The sequence below is a fragment of the Hippichthys cyanospilos genome, chromosome 1 (assembly GCF_059441005.1).
Source record: "Hippichthys cyanospilos isolate Australia breed blue-spotted pipefish chromosome 1, RoL_Hcya_1.0, whole genome shotgun sequence".
NCBI classification, from domain to species: Eukaryota; Metazoa; Chordata; class Actinopteri; order Syngnathiformes; family Syngnathidae; genus Hippichthys; species Hippichthys cyanospilos.
Window position 1 is genome coordinate 16,842,107 of NC_142369.1, and position 24,199 is coordinate 16,866,305.

Consider the following 24,199-nt stretch of genomic DNA (forward strand, 5'->3'; position numbering starts at 1 on the left):
ATAGAGGCTCATTGTGGCCTCTCAGCTCCCGAACGTGTGTCATTGTGGCGGCTCAATGGCTGGTGTCAAACACCGCTTTGGCTCCTCACATGCATAAGTGAAAGTGATCCAAACTGGACCGAGATCGCTCCTTTGTGTGTACCAATACTGTGTTGTGTCTATGGTAAAGGTGCTGTGCAATCGCCAACTGTTTGTTTTTCCATCATTGTGCTGATGCAAGCCTTTTCCACGCCTGGGATCAGCAGTTTACCCACTTAGAAGAGAGAGTGATCGAGAATCAGGTTTATGTTTACAAGTGGACGCCCTCCATTATGGACCTATTGTGCCCATATTGCTAGATCAATAGTGACATGGCATAGAAAAGTGCTGTTGAAGACATTTTGAGATAAAGGTGTGCATCAGGAACTCACATGACCTTGGAACGCGGCATGTGAACTTAGATCCCCCCTTCAGGAAGTGTAACAAACTGAACCCTCAGTTAGTACTGATGCTTTGTGTCGCATTTTCCTAACTATATTTTTTAAGGTTCACATGTTTGTGCCTGACAGCATGTCATCATGCTTTATTTCCTATAACATGGAGGTTCCTAGGATTGCTGTGCCATCCATGTTTGACTTAATCAGCTTCACAACTGATATCTCTGGGTGTACTCCAGTAGCAACTCCATTTTTAGCTTCTCTGCTGGAACATTGCATTAATTATGAGAATGCACATTTGTATCAAACTTAAAAATCATACAGCAATTGTCAAAGGAGACATTCTAATAATTTAGCAAAAAGTTGCTTACTTATCCAATTAATTATCACTTGATTCGAAAAGAAAAATGTACTGTTCATGTCAAACTGCTATTATAGATTTGCTGATAACTGCCAATTCCTGTTAAAATCTTACATACTTCCTGAAATGCCTTTACGTACATCTGGGGATACTCACAGCCACATTTGAGAACCGGTGGTCAAACAACTCAAGCGTGCTTTTTTTTGCATATGGTGTCACTGCAATCTAGATTGTTGCAAAGGCAGATTTTCTGGTTCTTGCATTGGATCACGTTAGTTTGTGAAAGACTACTTAATGATGTAATACATTTACAGTATGACGTAATTCGGTGTCAGCTGCTGTACGTATATGTGCACATGCCCATGCACAAGTACTGAGTGGCACTCCCCCCACTTTATGAATGGATGGGTGTGGCTCTGAGCACACGAGAAATGAGGCTGACGTCGAGCCTCGCTGCCGCCGCTTGAAGGCTGTCCCGGAGTTGAACATCAACATAAGTGGGCGCGACCACCGCGAGGAGAGCGCATGGACAGCTGGAGAGGAGGAATACGCTCTCCCCAGCAAGGACTTTAACTCGGTGAGGAGAGGGGACTCGCTCGCGCACCATAGAAATAAGACATTAATTTGCTGCAGCTTGTGTTCGGATGCGTTCAGAGGGCGACTGGAAAAAATAGTTTATTTCTGAAACAACGCGGTTAGTTTGAAAAATAGCTAAGTAATAAAGCGGTGGCACGTGTTCACTTCCCGGCGTATTTACTTTGTGGGTGAGATACAAGATACGGGGACTTGGGGCATAAAAGCTTGCATCAGGACCACACCGATCGAGACGGAGAGCACAATGGGTTCGCCCGGGTGGGGGGATTCTTGCAAACGAAACAAAATAGCATGTGTGTATCCTTTTGCAACATGAGGGGACCATTGACCGACAGGTCCAAAACTTATCATACACAAACAGATTTTGACTAGATTAGATGTACCGACATCATCATAATCATTATGATCATTATCATTGCAAATGTGCGCGCGCGCGTGTGCGTGTGTGTTTGTGTGTGTGTGTGTGTGTGTGTGTGTGTGTGTGTGCCTGTGTGTGTGTGCGCGCGCGCGTGTGTGTGACTTGCAGAGATCGAGAGGCAGAAGAAGAGCAACCGGGAGGTGTTAAACTGCAAGTGAACGTGAAGGAGGACGAGACGCTAACTGATTTCCGGAGGTTGTTATCTATGTAAAGGTAGGAATACTTTTTCTTTCTTAAGACAACTTTTTTTTTTATTGCGTTTGCATGTGCAAGCAGCAAAACTTTGCAGAGAGCTTGTGGGGGACGGGGGGGGGGGGGTGTTGCGTAACGGTTCGCCCATAGTGTAGACGGTTTTAAAATAGTGCTCTTATCAGAGAAAAAGAAAAAGATGTTCTTTATCTCGTCAAAACATCTGTACTACTGTATGCAGCTTTCCCCTGCTCGTAAAAAAATAGCGAATTTTTGGACATAACCATACGGGAAAAAACGCATTTAATCAAAATTTGTGCCTGTGTCACTTTAAGTGACTGACTAAATATCATGTGTCTTCCCTTAAGGCGTTCATCCAAACGAAAGTTCGCAGCATACAAAGAGGCTTTTACTTAGGAACTTTAATCACCTTGTAATGATTTTAGATCTTTAATCACCCTGTAATGATTTTTTGGTGCTCAAGACGATGTGCCAACTGATAAATTATACTTTGGGTTTTTAAGGAATATTACAAACCCATGATGCAAAGGAAATGAAATATTTGGGGAAAGACATACTTTTTCATACTTTGGCTGGTGGAGTAGTGTTGTTTTTATGGCATTCAGATCCTGTGAAACTTTCAGTCCATTCCTACGATCCAGTTATTCTCAGAAATAAAGTGTAAAAAGAAGTTAATCCCTTAAAAAAACAAGAATCATGAAACAAAATCTTAAACTAAGTGTATTAAAATCATGTATTGTTACTATGTTTGTGAATTCTCTCTTCTTTACTAACACTTAGAGTATCTTTGTGTCATCTCAAAATGGGCTTTTCTGTAAGTGTCCCATCTTGAAGCTGCTCCTTATTTGGGAAATTTCAACATAACACTGACATCTTGTGCAGTGTTAATTGCACGTTTTGTGTGATTTGTGTAAAGTTAAGCAAACCACAAACTGGTTAAGTAACATTTTTATTGTAACGTAACATGAGCAGAGAACAGATGAAGAAGGAGGGGGTGGGGGCCGTATAATGATCGGATGAAATTGACATCAGTATCTTTGTTCCGTCCCACTCCTGTGTTTTTCTATCAGCTGTGGAATTTGAACCATTCTTCCTTCAGGGTGAGCTTGTCTCTCTGTCTTCCAACGTTCAGTCATGCAATAGGTTCAGGAGGCTTGTGTGTCTGTGTGCAAACGCATGTACTGTATGCATGGGGAAGCTAATCAAAGTCAAAAGCAGGGTCCTTGAATGCGGGACATTTGCACTCTACAAAAAAGAAGTAATAATAAAGACGTTACACAGCATGAGCTCCTCTTCCCAGAACTGCATGATGCTTTTCTTCTTGGGAAAGTTTTGCAGAGGGAGAACATTAAGTGGCGGGTGATGTAGAGATAGAAAGAGAAGTAAAATAAGTTGTTGCTCATGGGCGCTGGCGCATTCATCTCATGTGCTGGATAGTTTTTAAACAGGCTGTTATTGAGCAGAACTTCAGCAATGTTGAGCATTAAAAGATATGAGCAGGATGGAGGGGCGGACTATGCATAAGCAAATAGAATTTTGGTTGAAGGCAGATTGCATGGGATGAAGGAGGAGGAGAAGAGGGAGGAGGGTGTCATCTACTACATTATGCATGGTCATAAACTCTCCCAAACAAACATGGATTAAGCCTTACAGTGCTGCTCGGATCAAATTGACCACATTTTGACATTTGAAACATCTGGGGAAAAGCCCATTTCGTGAAATAAAAACACTTAAAAAAATGTGTAAACTGAGGCTTACAGGACAGATTATACCCTTGTCTATTAAATTACATTATTATGGCCATTATTGTTTGGAGTTTATAAAGATGGTAACAGTAACTCCTACACATGTGGACTGACCAATATTATTGATTTTCGTGAAAAAAACAAGAACTTCACAGTTATATGACTTAAGAGGGTGCTGCCCGACACCAACTATATGTACACCTTTCTGGGGCGGTAGTCACAGAAGCTATGGAAACAATCCCAACAGCTGTCTTGTTTATACTACATTCGACCAGGTTGCCGTAGAAACGTGCACTTGACCAAACAATTATTATGCAGATATTCTAGACAGTGGTTCAAAAGTGACGTGGAACATACTGTGTGCGCATGGAAAGTGGACAGTATATCAGGGTTAAACCTTTTACTTCTGCTTGGTCAAATGGCTTTTGAGACTCCTTTTGTGAATACTTTTGTTGCTAGTCTATACTTTACACCTCTGCAGCTCTAAAGTGTGGTTACATTTTCAGTAAGCATCAACGGGGGTAGATAAGAAAACCCAATGGGCTCAGGTCCAGAACAAGAAAAAGAAAGAAAGAAAGATAGAGTGAGCGAGAGAAAGAATGATAGAGTGAGAGAGAGAGAGAGAGAGAGAGAGAGAGGGGTGGGTGACTGTAGTGATAGAGGATATTACACAACTTTACTGTTGATAGAATGTGGTGAAAGAGGGCAAGGTTCCAGGGCCAGAGGTTTGCCACAGCTGGATTCATCCACGTTATGCACAACTTGAAACTTGTTTCATAAAACAATATGGCTGGGGAACTTATTACCAATAGTTTTTATGCGACAAAGTTAACTCATTCACTGCCGAAGATGTATATTTACGTCAAAAGAATCTAGATAATCAATCCCAGACACATATGTATTTTCTTAATTGTTTTCACATGTAATATGAGGCAAAAGAGCCTCTGAAAATGTCTGGCACCGAATGAATTATAGTCAAGCAAATATATCATACTAAAAGCCAAATGTTGTGATGAACTAGCTAACGCTTCAAAATAATCAGTACTGTGCAGTACTTCTGGTCCAAGTAATGCCTTTTTACACACCAAACCAACATCGGTAGTTGGAACTCATCATGTGCCTTCAGCTTGGTGGGGCAAAATACTGTCAGAACGTCAACGTTCGTCCCAGGGCATCAGGAAAGGGTTTTGAGGCGATTTCGCATGGTTTTATTCATAAAGATAAGCCAAATATGGCCGTACTGTCACAATTTTTAGTTTGAATACTACTTTCAACGAATAAAATCTTACTCAAAATCAATTTGAGTGAGAGGCGATTTTGCTCATATGGTGCTTTTCAACCTTTGAGGAAATCAAACCTCATTATCACTGTCTTCATTCACCGATTGTTCCACAGAATCAGGTGAAACTGGGGCGATAGCATCTTGCTTAACCCATTTGTGGTATTTTGGTTCTTTTTTGCTCTACTGATGATGCAAAAGGTGCCACACAGTGATCATATACGGATTAAGGAGATAAGAACATCGTCTCAAGTGCTGATGATCAAACCCCAACCACCATCTGAGCCACTTGGCACTAATATTGTTTGATTTTGTCTGTGCTCTAGTGAGATAAGGTAGACAATACTCAGCACTTAATAGCTGGATGGTTCCTTTTTACCTTGACTCATCTTTTTGAGGCCTGAAAGTTTGATATTTTAAAGTAGGTTATATATGCCAAAGTCTGCATGTCTCACTGTAAGAATGAACTCCTTTCAGGCTTTTATAAAGTGTTGTGATGATTTTTTTTATGGTTGAACAGGTGGGTTCTTGTCTCTGACTGAACCACACATTGACCATTTCCCTTGTTTTTATGAAACCAAACCGAAACATAGCAGCTCTTGTGTGTTTAGCATAATTTTCACTCTGTTGCTCGGGCCTTCTGCAAATTGTCATCTTATTTGCTCATTTATTCACTTGCATTCCCAACAATAACAACTACAGTGTCTCTTACTGCATTGAGACGCAGGAATCAAAAGTAACAATTTACATAAAAAAAAAACTCAGTTGCTAGGTTTAAATAGGTGCAGAAGTGCTGTGAGGGGAAGAAAAATGGTGACATCTCTCAGATGTTTGTGAAAATAGTATATATATATATATATATGAATCATAATATTTTGTCCCATGAAAATGTATTCATTACTAGCAGTCTGTTCTCTTTATTTCAAAGCATTTTTGGCTGCACGTCTTCATGTACTTTTTTTTTTTACAGTCACATTTCAGCCTATGTGTTTTCCAATGTAATTTAACTATTTATTTAACATATATGATTTCAAATTGTCCTAACAGGACAGGGACAGCAGGCTCTTGATAATGTCAGTATTTTTCCCACGTCTTTGTTTTCTCAGAAGAAACACTTTGACGCCCAATACACATCTGGAGAGATTTTTTACACATAAACTAGGACGTCTACCTGTTACAGCTTATTTAAATCCTTATAGTCTCCCCCTCTGTTTGTTTATTTAGTTAAAGAAATCGCGTCCATACGAATCTACCACAGTGCGGTTTCATTCACTTACAAGCATACCAAGTCGCCAGGCGACAGTAATCTCGCTAAATTCAGTCTATTCGGAAAGAAGTTCAGTCGTCCAGTCGTAAAGAACTGACGCCTCTAACGTCACCGGTATTTGTGTCTTTGGTGGGGAAAAATGTAGCGCATTGACGCAAATGTCCGTTGAAGCTGGTTACGCACAACCACGAAACCGGAGGCTGGGGTAAATCTCCACTTTGTCCTGACGTTTTGAAACATTCGATTTTTACGAAAAAAAAAAAAAGGCAAAACAGAGACAAGGCCTTCATTGTCAGCCCAGTTAAAAAAGATCTTTTGATTTCCATAGCTGTCAGTGAGGCCCAGTAAAATGGATTTTTGAAATCTGTGTTTGTCAATTGAACTGAATGAGTTAAATCATTTAATAATCAACTTATATATTTGGTGAGTACGATTTTATTTGTGTTTTCTTGTGCTGGGTTTAAACTTACCCAAAACATTCACAAGTTAGATAACCTTGACATGGATTCAATTTCAAAAGTTAGGTAACCTTGTTATTACTCTGTGGACCACTTTTGGTGTTCAATTTCTGAAATTGGTATACAACCGATACATACAGTATAATATAGATCTAATTTTTCACCTGAGAGCTTTTTTTAACATGTGCGTGTGTTTCTTCTTACACTGCCTTGATGTGTATCCAAAATAGGCCATATAGGAGGGAGAAAAAGCAACCATAGCCTTCAGAGGTTTCTGGTAATGGAGAGAACGTTTGCTCCTGTGTTCACCCGAAATCCTCTCGGGGGAAAATGTATTAGAAAACTTCCCCTCCTCTCTCATTTGCAGACACAATGAGTCATACAGAGAGGCATGAACTCCTGAACTTGCATGTGCAAACACTTGAATCAGGCAAGCATATTGACATGCGACACATGTCTGGCCTGATGAGAGGTGTAGGCTTGAACTCTAATCTGAAGTGAGAGAAACGCCCAAGGGCGCCATTCCTGCAAATCAGGGGCAGAACACTTTTTCAGATGGACGTACATTAACGCTCACGTCCAAGGTGTTTCCTGTTCTACAATCTGTTTTCACTGAAACATATTGTTTTCGGGTGAAGGATTGCTTCGGTGCAGATTTAGGAAGCTGATGCAAGCTGGCCGACACACTCTCTGGCTCACCAACACACATGCATGCACACCGAGGAATCTAATATAGCTGGCCCGAGTGCAGCGTGGCAAGTTCGAGTGAGATTTGTCATGATCCTAGTCAGTGTTTGTCCCTGTGGTTCTTATCCCACATGAAAATGTGAATTTGACTCACCGCATGCTACGCAGTTTGGTTCGCCACTTCCAGCCCATTTGAGTCATTTTTAGTCATTTTCATGACACATTTATGTCAGGAAGCTTTATTAAAATTAGAGTTTTTAGGGCAGTCAAACTTAAACCATTAATTTTGAGAAAAATAGAACATTTTGAAAAAATTACTCAGTTACTCCTATCTACTTTCTGTGGCCGCTGAATTCTGCTAACGCTACAACCAAACAAAGAGTGACTGGCACAAGGACAGACAAAGATGGACATTTACCTAATTTCACTTTAAAAGGTTTTCTGAGGGCTCATTGAAAAAATCACACTTTGCATTGCCAAGTTCAAACAAACACCTTTTAGTTGTACATCTTTGGCGTACTATCTCAGAGTAAAACACCCTGCTCAGGTTACCTCCACAGGGGTTCACAAACTCTGCTGGATTGTGGTGCTGATGGGAAAAGTTTAACCTATAAGTGACAGTTGTGAGAATTGTTTCTTTGCGATGATTGTAGAAAAAAAATGCTCGTAAAGATAAGTCAAATTTGTTGCTTTGTTCAACAGTTGTAGTTTACAGGAAAATATAGCCAAATTTTGCAAAACCATTCTCTGCCATTAATGATAAAACGATGTCAAATACAATTTTTAAATAAGTTCAGTTAAATAAGTTAAATTATTCAAAAATCACTTGACAGCCCTTTTTTTCAGAAAGTGAGTGGTTTGCTGAGATTCATCTTCACTGTGTTGATGGATGTCAAAATGATTGAAACAAAATAATGCGATGTGTTGCAACTCATTCATGTTATTTCGAGACATGCTTCCATGAAACTTCATTTTTATTTATTCTTTCAAGTTTATGCTGTTGCCAGATGTTGCTGATTTTGGAAACGAGGTGGGGTTCACTCTCGTCCCGTTAATCACAGGGGACCTACTGTATGGCAGATACTCTCACATTCACACATATGGCAGTCTTCAGGTAGCCTTTACATGCATGACTTGGCAATTTAGAGGAAGCAGGAGACACCTACATGAGCGCAGGGAGAACTTGTAACTTTTGAACCCGACGCGCAATTAGTAACAAATAATGTTTAAATGATCATAGAATCGTTTTTGTCCATCTCTCTGCTTCTCACATTATTAGATGGCTCACATTTTAACATTAATAATTAAGATGAGCAGCATTCCAATTTATGAACCCGGGGCTACTTAATGCTAATGCATTTTTCAACATCGGACACGTTAGGCTGAAATCAGTCTGCTGTTACGTCCCATTATTGGCTTATATTTTTTAATTGCCTCTCAAAAGCCTCTTGATGCAATAATCAATTGTGCAGCTGGGAGATAATGTACTATATATGTGAAGTACACGTCACAGATAAAAATTGTGTGCGTCATTTTGAAATAATATAGGCGTGCATGGTCCGGAGCTACCCGTGTTCACTGGTGGTTTCGTTTGGAACATGCACCATCCCAGAGAGCCTCTCCCCACTTTGCCATTGACCTTACTTGGATACTTTAAGCCTGACGTGGTGCAGCCAGGCTAGTAAATGACACGCGGTCCCGGTGACCATTGTACGCAAGTTGTTTGAACAGGCCATTGCACATGCAGCAGTGAGGCGGATATAACCGGACACCAATATAGATTTTTCCATCACTCTATTTTTGGGCACTATACATGGATATGCCTGTGTGTTTAAACGCGTTTCTGCAAGTCCTATATCTGATACACTTAATACATATCTTACATATCTCTAAATTTCGGGCCATCACAAGGAACTTCCTAATCATTGCGTAGATCTAGAAATTCCAAAGTTAAACACCCTCTCAAAATGGTATTAGAGCAAATTAAAAGTGCATTCACCACTGAGGTATTGTTGTTTCTCTTTGGGGAATACTTCCGGTTTTTTGTTTGCTCAACTGCAATACAATGCAAGGAACAAACAGCACATGTGCTTAAACAACATGCTATGAGACTATTTGAAGTACACACAAAACAGCAACTTCCTGCAAAGCCTCAGATCACGGTAATGTGATTTTTTTGTCCATCTGTGTCTCACTTGGTATGAGATTTTTGCTTTTACACTCATGCTCGTTCCCTCCCTTCTGTTTTCTCCTTGCTATTTCTGTATGTGTGAGCAATGTCTAAATAGAGGTAGACACACAGCATGTCGGAGCCTGACAAATGATAAATTTTAGCACAAGAGAATAAGGCTCTGTTTAAAAGTTCTCTTTTCAGAGCAACACAAGAGGTCCACAACCTGGTGGTGAGAAGCAAATACAGACAAAGAGAAAGATGAATAGAATACATGGTTAAGATGTAGTTTATAAAGAAGCCCCTTGCACAAAATGTATTACGGTACTGAAAGACGATGATGACATTTGCCATAATTTGTATTATTTTTTTTTTAATTTATCCCTTGATCATTTCTGGCAAATTCTGGAGCTAAGTCAGTGGATCGAAGTTGAGCCCCACTGAGATCATACAATTTGGAATTCAATAAGATGTTTTTCAAAAAACCCGCAAATGATTATTCTTTTTTAAATTGATCTTAATGTGGCAAACATGGAGTAGCTGAAGGCGGCTACAATCGCAAATCTAAGTTGCAACAATGACTTGAAATGAAAGTTTAAGTAGTATTTAATGTTTTAGACAGTTCATAGTAATTTTTAACCACAGACTACAAAATGTGATCTGTAAGAAATACGATAGTTAAAGTATAAAATGACATTGAGTTATTTAATACAGCACTCAGACTTTTCACACCATTTTGTTTTAGGTGGATTCAGACATTCCAAAGCTGTTCCCCTAAGATGGCCTTTTATCTGATTTCAAAGTGTGCCGCACAGGGTTTCCATTTTCAGGTATAAGGGATACATGCGCTAAAAGAAATTTCCCCGGATTCTTTGTCCCGTGCAATTGGAGTGTAAGGATTGTTAGTGCTCACCATGTAACCACCTTCACAAAAAACAGATAAAAGGGGCTCTAATTTGGTAGACGGGCTTGTGCACTTGGTCTAAATAACGACACATCTTCAATTTCGTGCAGGCGCAACTTTGGTTTTCTATGTTTGGTAATTTGGTAGACCAGATTGTGCATTTCTGGGTGTGCCATTCCCCAGGCGCACCCCACTTTTCCTCAATAGGTGCTCCAGTGCCACACCCAGGGCACCTCTTACAATTTTGTGACCAAAAGTGAACAAACTTTTAGACCACAGATCTTTTTCATGGCGCAGGTGGTGTAACATAATTTGGTGGATTTGATTTGGAGCCACGCAGGCAGACTAATTCAGTGTGTGCGGAGCGTTCTTTCATAAATATGAACAATAGGCATGTGTATGTGCTTAATGTTGCCCGCTGCTCTTCACGAAGGGAACTACGCTATTTTGCCCTTGGTCCTATGTCGAACCTGCACTGACCTGCCTACACTGGGCATGTGGTTCTCAGGGTGCCTTGGAAGGACTCATTCACAACAGTTGTAACTTCCTCCGAGGCCAACGGGGTCTACTGCCAGACTCTTTTCTGGTGAATTTGGGTGTCTTTTCATTCTCCACCATATCTGGAATTACCGTGCGAGTCAGGTGGAACACATTTGAAGGGATAAGGAGTAGCTGGTCAGTTTGCACGATGGAAGCCAGCTGCTTTGACACAAACCAACTCCGTCTATTTGCACCAAGCTGTGCCTGTCTACCAAATTGCCAAATCTCACTTTGGCCCTACCCCGACCACCTCGCCGATTGCCAGACCCGTTTCCGATCACGAAAATAGGGCCCAGGGAGTCAATGTACAATTTAAGGCATTTTAAAATGAACAAAACCAAGTGCCTTGAAGTGACTGACCAATATACTGTATATCTGCTATTTTGTCAGAATCCAACGTTTGGCGGTCCAAGCTGTAACCTGCAAAATACCACATGCATATGCAAACCACAATCAGGGTGCAAGATCATGTTTATGTTATTTTAGGGTGTCCAGAGTAGAAATCTAGGCTCTCTGTGCTACGTCCAGGTATGGTGTGTGTAAGGACTGAACAGCTTGTCTGAACGAGACTGAAGTCCAGAGGTGTTTGACTTGGCGTTCCTCTTTGTTTGATTAGGCTGTTTGTGGAATTCTGACTGACCTGAGCTGAGGACACTCAAATCTTGCTCCTCACTACAAGCTGTACTATTACATACTGTATGTTATGCAATACTTTGTGATTTATCAACCAGTGCGCAATTTGAGATTTATACCAAAGCTACCATAAATTAACAGCATTAATGAGTGTTGTTTCAGTACTTACTGAATCACTTAGTACTTACTAATCTGAATTATTCCAGTTTAAAACATTTTTTGAAGCTTTGTTCGTTGTGACAAAAACAGCATAAACATGAAAAAAAAAAAAAAAGTTTACTGTATTACTGTATTACTATATTTAGATCAAATATTACACTTTTGGAACGGGGTGCAATCCCATTGTTTGATAGTGTTTTTTTGTTTGTTTTTTTTTTCCTAAACACTGTCTGCTCCAAAAAAAAAAAAAATGCTTTCAAATCAGTGATGTTATGAAGTACTATATTCAGCTCCCAAATGACCTAATACAATCATCTCAAAGATTTCACTTTTTAACTTTTTTGAGGGTGAGCAACACATATTTTGTGTTTGTTCCTTGCAAGCATGAAACATTAAACAAATGAAAAAAAAAAAAAAACTTCATAGTTACAACAGAGGGTACTGATACCGGGGGTTGGAGACCACTGGTCTAGTGAAATCATTGTGAACCTTGTCCAATCACTTTGACTTTTTTCTGCAACTAATGAACATTATCACTGAATATCGCCTCAGGTTGCAGTGAAGTATTTAAACCTAATAGGTTTGCCCAATAATTCTGACAGATAAAAAAAAGAACAATTAATCAGTCAATAACTTATCAATCTTTTATTTACAGGGTTGTTTACAACTCTATATGATGAGTCCAAAGCATCATTCATTAATTTATGACAAAAATATAAGACAAAAAGACATTTATGTAAAAAGAAGAATTTGTGGCAAATTAACCAATACTATTAAAAGTGAGTAGGGAGTTATGATCTTAATTTATTTATTTAAATGTACAGAAACATACCATAAAAACCATAAAGACATTACATTTTCATGTTTATAATATCACAATGTTATGACCAAATTCCTTTGAGGTGGTGATAAAAGCTCACAAATGTTTTGGTGAAAATGTGAACACCCTCCCACAGTAATGCAAGACATCATGGGAGACCTCAGTACAATACATTTCAAAGGATTATTTAAGACTTCCATTTGTTTTATTCACTACTAGTGATCTACTTTTATGACAGTTAAAATATTACATTTTATTGCAATAAAATATGACCTTTTAATATTACCTATTATTTTACCAAACTGTGTTTCCATTATGGACATACTAAATTGTCCTTTGGTGTGATTGGATTTGTTAATAGTTGTTCGTCCCCATATGCCATGGTATTGGCTGTCTCCCACCTACTGCGTGAAACCAGCTGGGATAGACATCAGCAAGCCTGCGACCCTTGAGAGGATAAGCAGATATAGGAAATGGATGGATGGATGTTTGGATTATTCAAAGATGATAATAAATGCAAATAAATTAGACATTGTCCTCAGCTCAAGTTCAACCTAAAAATTTCCACTGCACCCACTTTTGAATAGAAAATCCAACAAGATTCTCACAAGAAGAAGCTGTAGCTGACAATAACTACTAGATGTCAGTGGGCAGTTTCATGCCCCTCAAGAATGTCAAAGACTCATTGAGTCTGTCAGCTCATTCGAAAGCTCTCTGCACAATGTCCACAACAGACTCACAACAATAAACAAGCCAGAGTAACTTGGACAGCTTCACCATCAAGCAAGCTTTTGACCTTTACACCACTATGTCACACTTCATTTCGGGTGTCAAATGCTCAAGCAATCTCCTGTCCAAGACAAAATAATTTGGAAAAATGCTTGAAAGAATGACCCAACCAAGGCCGAAGGAAACAACCTTTTGGGGAATCAGATCAGTGGTCGTCCCTTGTTCTGCCTCTGAGAAGTACCTTGGTGTCTATTCTTAAAAACATTATGTAAAAGACTGCAGTGGGGAAACAGGAAACACACAACTTGCAACTGTGTACGAAAAAGATTATCTTGGAAGTCTGACAAGCAGGCAGTTATACAGTAACTTCCACTTGACATCCCAGCCTTCCTCTATTTCTCCCGCCCAGTCCTCTATCCCATCTTCACCTCGAGAACCACTTAACATTCCGGGCATTTCCTTTCATCACGACCAATCATCGCCTGAGTTGTCCATCCTCATATGGTCGGTTCCCATGAGTGCTTAGAATTCTTGGAAATGCTAACATTTTTATGCTTCTTTCCCATATTGGATTTTTTTTTTTTATGGTGAAATGACAGATGTTTATTTAGAGTTGGGTTCAAGTTGTACTCATTTTTTCTGAGTGGATAACTGCTGTCATGTTTTGTGGTAGTTTCCTTCATTTGTTTTTGTCCTGTGTCAGCCAATCAGGTCCTTCCATTGCCTTGTGTTTTTTTTTTTTTTACTTGTTTTTTTTGTTCTGTAACTAGGTTTTAATTCATTTCCTGTTTGTTCCTTGTGTTTGTTTACACATTTAATACAAGTGTGAGCCTGTTTACTTCTACTTTTATTTTTGTAACCCAGTGTCCTTCAGTGTGCAGTTTAAGTTCATTGTTTTCCCTACCTAATTGTAGGCTGCTGCATACCAGCCCACCTCCTACTTAAAGGAAGTTTTTTCTTGTCTTCTTTACTCATGGACCTGATGAATAATGTGTTTTTGCATGCAAGAAATAAGCATTGCCTTTCCACTAAGAATCCATTTCAAACAAATAGTCCATTCAGGAGCCAATTGACACTTACCCCATGATGTTTTTTTTTTTTTGGTCAGGAATAGTACAGTGATGTGTCTTCATTAGGTTATAATGAGGGAACAACATCTGGCTAAACATGAGATTAGACAAGCTACAGATAACATAACAAGTCAACAATATTTTTTCCTCTGCTACAGGCCTTATCGAGCCTTCAGTGTTTTTCCACTTAAACTTGCACTCATCACCAATTGCCAAATGGGCCGCCCGTTACAAAACACATTCTGCTTCATGCCAGCGTGGCGGCTCTGACATCTCTCTCTCTCAGTCAGTCAGAGTGAGTTTGTGTGTGAGAAAAGATCAAGATTGCGACAGATATATTTTAGGAATGCTAGTAGAAATGTCTCCCACAACATCACATCTTTGTGTGCCCTTCAGCCATTCCATTCATACTTTGAACTTTAACCCACTTAGTTAAAGCTATTGCAATTTTGGTGGTCTGCGAAAAAAACAACAAAAAAAATCAAGCCTGTGTAAAAAAACGAAGTATATCTCAGACTGTAATCATGATCTACAACTGGGGTTCTTAAGCCTTTTTCAACTATGTGAAATATTTTTTCGTAAAGTATTTCTGGATGGAAAAGAAAAACATAGAGCATAATGTTGTGCCATCCGTGTCTGACATAATAAGCTTTAGAATGACTTTTGTAGCAGTACCTTTGGGCTTATTTTATTTGCAACTCCATAGGGGAGATAGTATATCAACACCTGTTTATCCTCTGGCCCGGTTCCTGAAAAATTGTGTCATTAATGACAAAGAAGAGGCAATGTGTTGCAAGGGAGTCACTAAAACAAAATTAAGCAATAACTTGCTCCATGTTTGAATTAATTTGCTCTTAATTTGAAAAGAAAAATGTACTGTTCCTGTCATAGCATAAAAAAAACATTCAATTTGCAGATATCTGAAGAAACCATTTTAAAATCTCACGGACCCCTAGCTACGTGTCCTATGGCATTTTTTTGTCCTGCAGTATATCTCGTTGTGTGTATCAGGATGTAATCTTTGACATTGGTATCACTAACATGGTGCTAGAGCGGTTTTGACGATCCACTGCAGCTTTGACCTACTTATGTCACTGCAAGGGTATACATGCACAGTTTTCTATTCATTGAGTGTGTGCGAAGAGTGTGTACGTTAGTGCCCTTGATAATGTGGGTTGAAGGAAAACTCTGTAGACACATGCAGTGTGAGAACCCGGTTGTTTGGACAGCTTTAGGACCATTTCAGGCCAGTTGGATATAGAATTGATGATGACATGGGTTAGAGATGAATTTAAATTACCAGCATTTTCATCATTCCTTTACCCACACTAATTCGAGCAGGTTTTGTGGCATGTCAACCAACTGCTGGTTGTTACACAGTAATTTGTGAATATCTATTTAATGTGAGATTTTACTAGGGATTTGTATACCTGCTGCGTTTGTACTTCAGTGACAATAAAGTGTAAATTAATCTACAGTATATGTTGGTCAGTGTTGCTCAAAATATTGTGAGGATGTGCCTGCAGGAATTGTATTCAATTTTGTAAAGGGGACACCTTGTTAAAGACAGCATCGCAACAGGAACAAGCTTCCCACACTGAGGATAAACGAGTGAGAAAGTTCATAATCGCAATTGCACATTCCACTGTTTTTGTAGCGCAGTGGCTGAAAAGGCCATATGTCCCATCAGACTGTGCTGCTTGACAGTTCTCTCACAAGTGTCCAAACAAAGGGGCAGACTCGCCAGATTTCTAAGCCCTCACAGTGCCAGTGCTCTTCAAACCCCACTTTATCCCATGGCATTCCACACCATCTTTCATGCTGCTTCTTTTTATGCATGCCAGCTGGGTCAAGGGGCACTGTTTTCTCAGGGTGCAAAAGACTGGTTTTCATCTTTAAATGAAAAAAAAACCAACAACAACCCCAAAACACTTTTTCATAGTATGTGCACCCTGAGGCACATTTGATTGGGTTGATGGTGATTGTAGTCATTACTTACAATGATAGAAAGAAAATGGTGTATGTTGAACCCTTTCATCAGAAAATATTTCTTTCCTCAGCCACAGCTGGAGGTCTAGAGTCCTCACCTCCCCACCCTTACTTGTTTCTTTTCTTTACTTTTTACTTCATTGCTGTCAGGACAACAATACTTTATGCAACTTGTTTGTGGATTTGGCACGTGGATTATTTCACGTTTTCTAGGGGCAGAAATATCCTACAGTGCTGGAATGGCCCAGGAACGATTACCATTTTAGTTCAGACTATCAGTCCTACACAACCATTAATTGTTGAACTGTTGAACCAATTTGAACTCTGTAGCTGCCAAAAACATCAGCACCAAAAAGCTCGAATTAATACAAGTTCAGAGATGTATTATTAATGTTACATCTTATGGAGGCAGTTGTGTCATTTATCATGTCATTTGCTCTGACGTGATTGGTCATTGATGTTGACATACTCTATGAGTGGTTCTGGTGCCAGAAAATTATGTTGTAGTTCCAAACATGTTTGATGGAGGTGAGGTCAGGGTTCTTTCATGCCTAAATCAAGCCAAACTGTCCCCACAAAAAGTAAGTCATGCATCATTAAAAATGTAAAATACAAACAGAAGGGACAAGATAGGTTTGAAAGCCCTTGCCTTGGTTAATAACCAATTAAGAAGTGTGTTTGTTGAATATTGTATGCCTCAGGCGTCAAAAAAGAAACCTTACCTAAGTCATAACCCCACTTTTGACTTTAGGCCCATTGGCAAGCAAAGGGAAATTGCTTGGCACTGTGAGACTTTCTCGATGTCGTGACCTCGAACGACTACATTGACGTCATTCAAATGGGAGGAATTAATTTACAGTGTTGTTTTCAGAGGTCAGTACCAGCACCTGCCAGTAGATGTCTGTCTTCAGTCTTTCACAAACACAAAGGAAATGTCATTGGGAGAGCAGCGAGAGACTGGACAATGTCCCAACTGAACAATTAGCTGAAACACTTTGCTCCACAAACTGCATCTCAAGTCAAGTTACTGACAGCTAACTCCAGACAAAGGTGAGCTGAAGTAATAGCCTCACTGGAAAAGCATGCCTAAGCGAGGCCACATACCATCACATATTTTAAAACATAGAAACAGATTCGCTGGCAAGACTGCAATGTTTTCTTCGGATAATCAGGCTACCTAGAGACGGGAAAATATGAGCCCATACGACTAAAACAATCGAGAGTTTCCCCCTCTTTGGCCTATCCACTGCGTTTCATTGTTTTGTTGTTGTTGGGTTTTTTTTTGTTTGTTTTTTTTGCTCGGCATATGTTCTAATGTCTATAGCAGAACAAAAGGCTGATTTAAATCACTGAGTTTTATAACTACTTTTCGTTAAAGGACCGTTTCATTTTCAGTCGACTAATATTTTATTCAGATAAGTCTAGCGTTACAATCATTTTAAAGAAATCAACTCGATGGGGAAAATACTATCTGATCACAGATTGGGATTATCCCAGCACAATAAACGAAATTACAATTGCTTATCTAGTTTTGGAAATAAATGCTGTATGCTGGTATTTAGTATGTGCTACGGTCACTGGCCACAGTACAACATTTGGGATAAAACAACAATACTGTGTTTTAAAAAAATGCATTTGATTTATTGATGGGTCTTGAATTATTATTTAAGCATAGTTCCCCCAAAATTTAAGGCCAGTGTTAATGTTCAAATTGTGCATGCAGTGTCACAGTATAAACACAATTTTGAAGAATTAAACCGCTATTTTGTGAGCACCTGCTTTATGCATGCAGTGTCACAGTATAAACACAATTTTGAATAATTAAACCGCTATTTTGTGAGCACCTGCTTTATCTAAATTGTATACGCGTGACTGATGATGTTCTGTCTTGCAAGCGTTTAGTACGTGACAGAGGATCACGTCCACGCCACAATGTCTTGCTTTTTCTGACAACGCATGAACGCCGCACGGCAGGAGTTGGGTGAGTAGTGTCGTGACGTCACGTCGCGGGGGCGTGTCCTTTGATGAAATCAGCTGGGGAAACAACAACAGAAAAGGAGGTGGCTCAGACTGGAACCGAGCGCCTGGACCAGTAATGTGTACCTTGCAACCTATAAAAGTGTTCTTTTGAGCTCCAAAGGCATTTTTCGTTACCAGTGGATGATTTATATTGAGCCGAGATTCGCGAAGCTTTGAGGAGGCGGCCACGGGGCGAAGCAGGAAAAGAGGGGGTGTTAGAGGGCAGAGGTCCTTTTTGTCTGGTCCCTCGCAGAAATACTATTCATGCTCTTTGCGTCAAGTAGATCTGAACACGACCGCCTATTTGTCCCCCCTGCGCGTGCTTGCCCGGTTTGCGAGACCGGCATCCCAGAAGAGTGGCATGTGGGTCAATTCCGGAACCGTCGGAAGGTAGGGACCCCCTTCCTCACCACAAAGAAAACACACACGCGCGCATACACACCCACACGCGCGAAAACCTGACCACATGCTCTCAGTGCATCCCACCAATCACCTCATTTGTTCCTAAAAGTTAAAGCCGTACTCTTCGTGTCATATCGCGTTCCTTTTTGTGCGCGTAATGGGGCTTTAATCTCCTTTCGTCGCTAATACAGAGATGCACCGCGTCTTATTGCGAGCAGATATGTTTACAGTGGTGGGATTATTGATGCACTGCCTGCTTTTACTGTGTGGTGTTACGTGTCTTAGTGCAGCGGATGGGCTTGGCGTGTTATGCAAGACTTATCAGCTGCATCTTTTGGCATGTGGAATGATGACATCTTCCCATCATTGCTTGAATGTGTGCATATTTTTTGGTGTTATTTACGGAGCTTTTTGCTGTGCGGACTAGGATGCGCTTACCTTGTTGTGCGCGTTCCGTTCTGCAAAAATTATGAATGAGTCAGGTGCTTATGAATGGGAAGGGGTGCTTCATTGATAAATGTGATCTCATTTTTAGGCAGGACGCGCTAATAAATGCAAAAGGGGTGTGCGTGGCAGGCCCGAATGGGATATGACGATGGTAGCCCGTTTTCTCCAGGGAAATGTTAGTTTGACAGCACGTGCGTGCGCACACGCACGGGGGTATTGGTGAGCCTGTGGCTATGGCGTCAGCAGAGGGCTTGCGTTACACAGGTGGCACAGCGAGGGCGACGGAGCATGCATGTTAAGTGAAATGAAATACATTTGTTTAAAACTAATCTATCCATTGGCCATCATATTCACATTACATACACATACATTCGACATAGTTTATAGTTTTACATCTAAAGGTGCTCAGCTGTATGGACTACCAACAGGTCACTCAATTATTTAATGCTGTGTTTTCCAACCAGTGTCCTTTTGTCAATTAGTCTTCAATGTGAGATTACAAAGTGTACGTGCAGGAAACAGTTCATGTTCCATTCGTGGGTCCCAAATGATTCATTTGCTATGCGGGTGATGCATCTTCCAAAAGATGTCAGTCTAATTCACCCACATTCTATGGCATATGCTCTTTACAAAGTTAATACTCACATTTGGTCAATAAGTGTTAAGTTATCGGAGCTTTTTAGTGTATTTAGAATCTTTAACTATATCAACTGTTGTTTTCCTCTTCATCAGACAGTAGCAAGACTTAAAAATGTTAAAATTTAAACAGTTAATTTTAAACTATAGACAAAATGAAGGTCTTTAACTATATGTTCTAGATTAATCGAAAACTAGTTGATTATCAGATAAATGATCATTATTATTGTTGATTTATTGTTTTATATTAAAGTCAACCTCTAAGCAGTAAATATTCTCCTTTATTATGTAGTCCCACATGATAGTGTCTTTGTGTTCAATTAAAAGAGTTACTTTTAAAACAATTAACCTTTTTTGCCTAATTTGAGAAAAGTTATGGACCAAACCAATATTTTATGACAAGCTGTAATATTCTGATGTTGAATAAATGGATGGACATGTCTTTTTCGTCCATATTTTGTCCATCTCATGTAGAAAACTCACTGTTCCCGCATTGCTTGCAGATTTACTATATTTGTTTAAAAAGTCCTCTTGGTTCAGCGTTTGCTGTTGCGCTTATGGAAATGAAGTCTTTGTTTGTGATTACACTATATTTTGCCTCCCACTACATACTAATGATGTATCTGGAACACAGCTACCTAATGTGTTGCGCAGGCACTATGCCCAGTGACTTTACTGTGTGACAGGCTTTAGACAGCAAAGCCCTGGCAGAACCCTGAGAGTCTGCATTACCTGAGTGACGTGGAAGTTCCCAATGCCCCCATATTATTAGGTCAAGGTGGAAGGTGAACTCAGGTAATGGAGTGCATGTTTTATTACGTGCTGATGTCTTTGAAATGAACACTCCTTGTGGTGGCAGAGAACATAAATAGTGGTTGGTCTCAGGGAAACTTTCTTTGTTGTTACATTTTTGAATGCAGCCTTAAATGGGAGGGCATATTCTAAATTTTCGTGACAAGCAGCCACAGGGTTTAAACAGGGTACACCAATTAAATATTGCTTTTTGTGGCCTATAAATTAACAAGCAAAATCCACCCATTTTCCCTCTTGGGGAAGGCCATATTAGCACTTGCTGCTTTTGGAAATGACAACAGTTACTCAAAGATAATCATACATCCGCTTGCAAATGTCACATGACCAAATTTAGAGACCTGAACCTTGACCAACTATAATAGAAAATTTGTGGATTTGGCTTCTTGATTCGTTTGACCAAATGCAATATTAAAATACTGTGTAGATGAGCACAGGTGCATAGACTACAATGTTGTAAAGATTGCTATTTTTTTATTTACTTGACTATGCTTTTATCTGGTTGTAGAATAATTGCCTAGTTGGGTGACTTACTTAAAAGCACTCCAGCACTAGGTGTTCGTGCTGGTCAGTCACAGGCCACCGTTTTCAACATTTTACGTACAGTACCGTTTTCTTGCAGATAGATGTATGCAATGTTGCAATGGTGTCAAGGAAGAAAAACTGTTTGTAAAACAAGGAAAATCACAAGTTATAAGGTCATAGAAATAATGTTCATTATTGCAAAATGGAAAATGCATACTACGGCAATACTTATTAAAAAAACATGTATGCAAAAACATGATGCAAAGACTATTATGACATACGGCTGGCTCCATTGCTTGTTTTGATGCACTACGTAGTGGCTAAATGACTGATGCGATGTGTGTGCTTAATAACACCCACAAACTAACGATAAGCGTTAGTAGTTTATGGGCTTTCGTCAAAGACAATATTAGCACTCGGAACACCCCACAAAGCACTAGGGATGTATTATGTGAGAATATAATCTATCATTACAAACAACCTATTGTGGATTTAGGCGTTCAAATTTTAACGCCTTAAGGGCAGTCAAGCACAAAACATGCCTGGTCTGCTCGTCAAAAAGAAGAAAATGAAGAAGAAGAACAGGAAGTTATTAACCTCATAGTAGTTAACAGGTAGTGCCACTCAAGTTTACACATGGAATATTGTTGGACACTATTGCAGTGCATGTGTAATGTACATATAACATTATTTATGGGGGGGGGGGGGGGGGGGGGTTATTTCATTCTTCAAAGTAATATTTGCTAGGATAATCAAATTCAAAAAGCTTGAACATTAACAGCTCTACATGGGGCAATGACCTCTGCTCTAAAAGGTACCATGCTTCAATTAATTACCAGTTGCATTATCAATTTTAATAAGTAATCACTGCTCCTAAAATAGATGGCCCCTTTTTCCCCTCAGATAAAAAACTGATGGTATATTTTTCTTCCTCCTCCTCTTACCCATCCTTCCACATCTTTTATCCATAGTCAATAAAGAAAATTCAGTCAAATTTCCATGCCTAAAAATAAATAAACGTCTTATAGATGTCTACCGAACAGTTCTGAGGTTTGAAGTTTAAATCTATTTTTTTTTGGAGTTTGCATTTCATCTTTTATGCACTTTTGTGGTTTTCTTCAGTTTCCTGTTATATTCATCAAAGACTCTAAATTATCTATTGGTGTGAAAAGTGTCTGTCTATGTGTGAACTGGCGACCAGTCGAGGGTGTTCTGTTCCTCTCACTCATTCAGCAGGGGTAGGCTCTCACTCACCCACTGACCTAAAAGGCCTACATCATGGTATTTTTTTCACTTTCCACAGTTAGATATAGGCATTTAAATTACATGTTGCACATTGGTAATTTAATTTGTAATATGAATTTTATGGTACCAATATTTCTAACCAGGAAGTGCAACATCTTGCTTACCGAAGCCTCACCTCTCACCATGTGGCTGCCTCACCCCCTTCATAACATCATTCAATGTCGGCCGGCCACGAACATACATCATCATCTTGATCACTTATCCTGACGAGGTTAGCTAGAGCCTAACCCAGCCGAGTGAATAAAGGAGTCCAACCAAATCAAAACTAAAAGACGTGGATAGGGTGGGTGTGTAATAAATCTTACATGGGTGGTACGAGTGCATTGTCATCAGGCCTCTGCATGTTTATCTGCTCAGGCAGGGTCAGAGCACAGAATAAGCAAGGAAGGCTTAGAAATGCATCACTGACAGGAAATAACACTTTGGGGTTGTTTAGGGTGAGAAATCAACATTATAACGTGGTTAAAATCTCCAAAAAGTTGAACTTGAAGATATGGGCCCTTTAATGAGAAAATGCACCATAAATGGTTTGAAAATAGTTATAAAAATACATTATTGGAGTGAGTTAGAAGATACAACACTGTGAGAACTGCAAGAGCTGCAATTGAGCAGCGCGAAATGACGAAACTTTCATTGCTGATATTAATGGTACTGCTATAATAATACAACATTTGTTGCAAAGAGTAACAAGCTGAGAGGTGGACAATGAGTAGGTGGCATAAATGGCCAGCAAAGGAATAAGGAAGGACAAGGAAAGGATGGCATACAGGAGACTTTCATATTGTTGTGATGAGAGGAAAACAAAAAGGTTGATAATGTCACTCGTTGGAACGTATGCATTTTTATGTTCTTATGCACGCGTGCGCCATCACAAATGGGCCAAGCAAGTATGTGTCGCATGTTTGGTTGCGTGTCTGCTATGTCTATGAGGTCTACCATCAGCCATCGGGGGAGCCAAGCAGAGGCTACAGACCCGATTATGTAAGCAGTCTGTGCCAACTGCGCCTCTGGCACTCAACGTCTCCCAACACCTAGATAACACAAACAAAGGCGAGTAAAAGACTTGTCACCAATTTAAGAAGAATCGGTTGCATATGTGATAACACGATTCAAACCATTTCCTCCAACAATGCTTCCCAACAGAAGTCAAGCCTGTTTTATTTTGAAGCTATGGTGAGTATTAGCATAATGTGAGTTGCTATTGGGGTCATGTCATGTCATGCCAGGCATAGAAACAGAAATTCACTCATGTGATCAGAATGAACTTGAGGCCAAAGAAAATAGACCTAAAAAGGGGTGCGTTCTGCGATGAGGTTTTGCTTCCAGTGGATCCCGAAAGGTGTTACATAACAGAGAGACAGAGACAGAAGGGGGGGGGGGGGGGGGGGGGGCAGATCGGCTGTGTGAGAGAGGAGTGGGACATTTGGATTAATGCTGCTTCTTGACTCATTCAGTTAAGTGGGACATCCAGATATAGATTTATACATCTGGAGATGGATGTGAGTGAGCATCTATCAGAGCATTACTATCATAACATATCTTAAAGTAAGGAAAAAGGAGGGGGAGTTTTAATTCTGTGGGAGAGGAGGAGTGCTAGAGTGGGCAC

The 24,199-nt window shown here is 39.8% G+C and overlaps 1 protein-coding gene across 2 annotated transcripts in view; it reads left to right on the forward strand.

Moving 5' to 3' along the window:
- The first annotated feature begins 1,111 nt into the window (after positions 1-1,111).
- The window catches only part of rhobtb4 (Rho related BTB domain containing 4), a 43,326-nt gene continuing 20,238 nt past the window's right edge, over positions 1,112-24,199 (forward strand). The window contains exons 1-2 of one of the 2 annotated variants that reach the window (XM_088418983.1): positions 1,112-1,354; positions 1,898-2,002. Coding sequence is in view for 1 of the 2 variants with exons in the window: in XM_088418976.1 (XP_088275102.1) it covers positions 18,830-18,858 (29 nt within the window). In the remaining variant the exon portion in view is untranslated. Of the gene's footprint in view, positions 1,355-1,897; positions 2,003-18,434; positions 18,859-24,199 lie in introns of those variants that run through there. The other variant, XM_088418976.1, reaches the window with a different exon arrangement.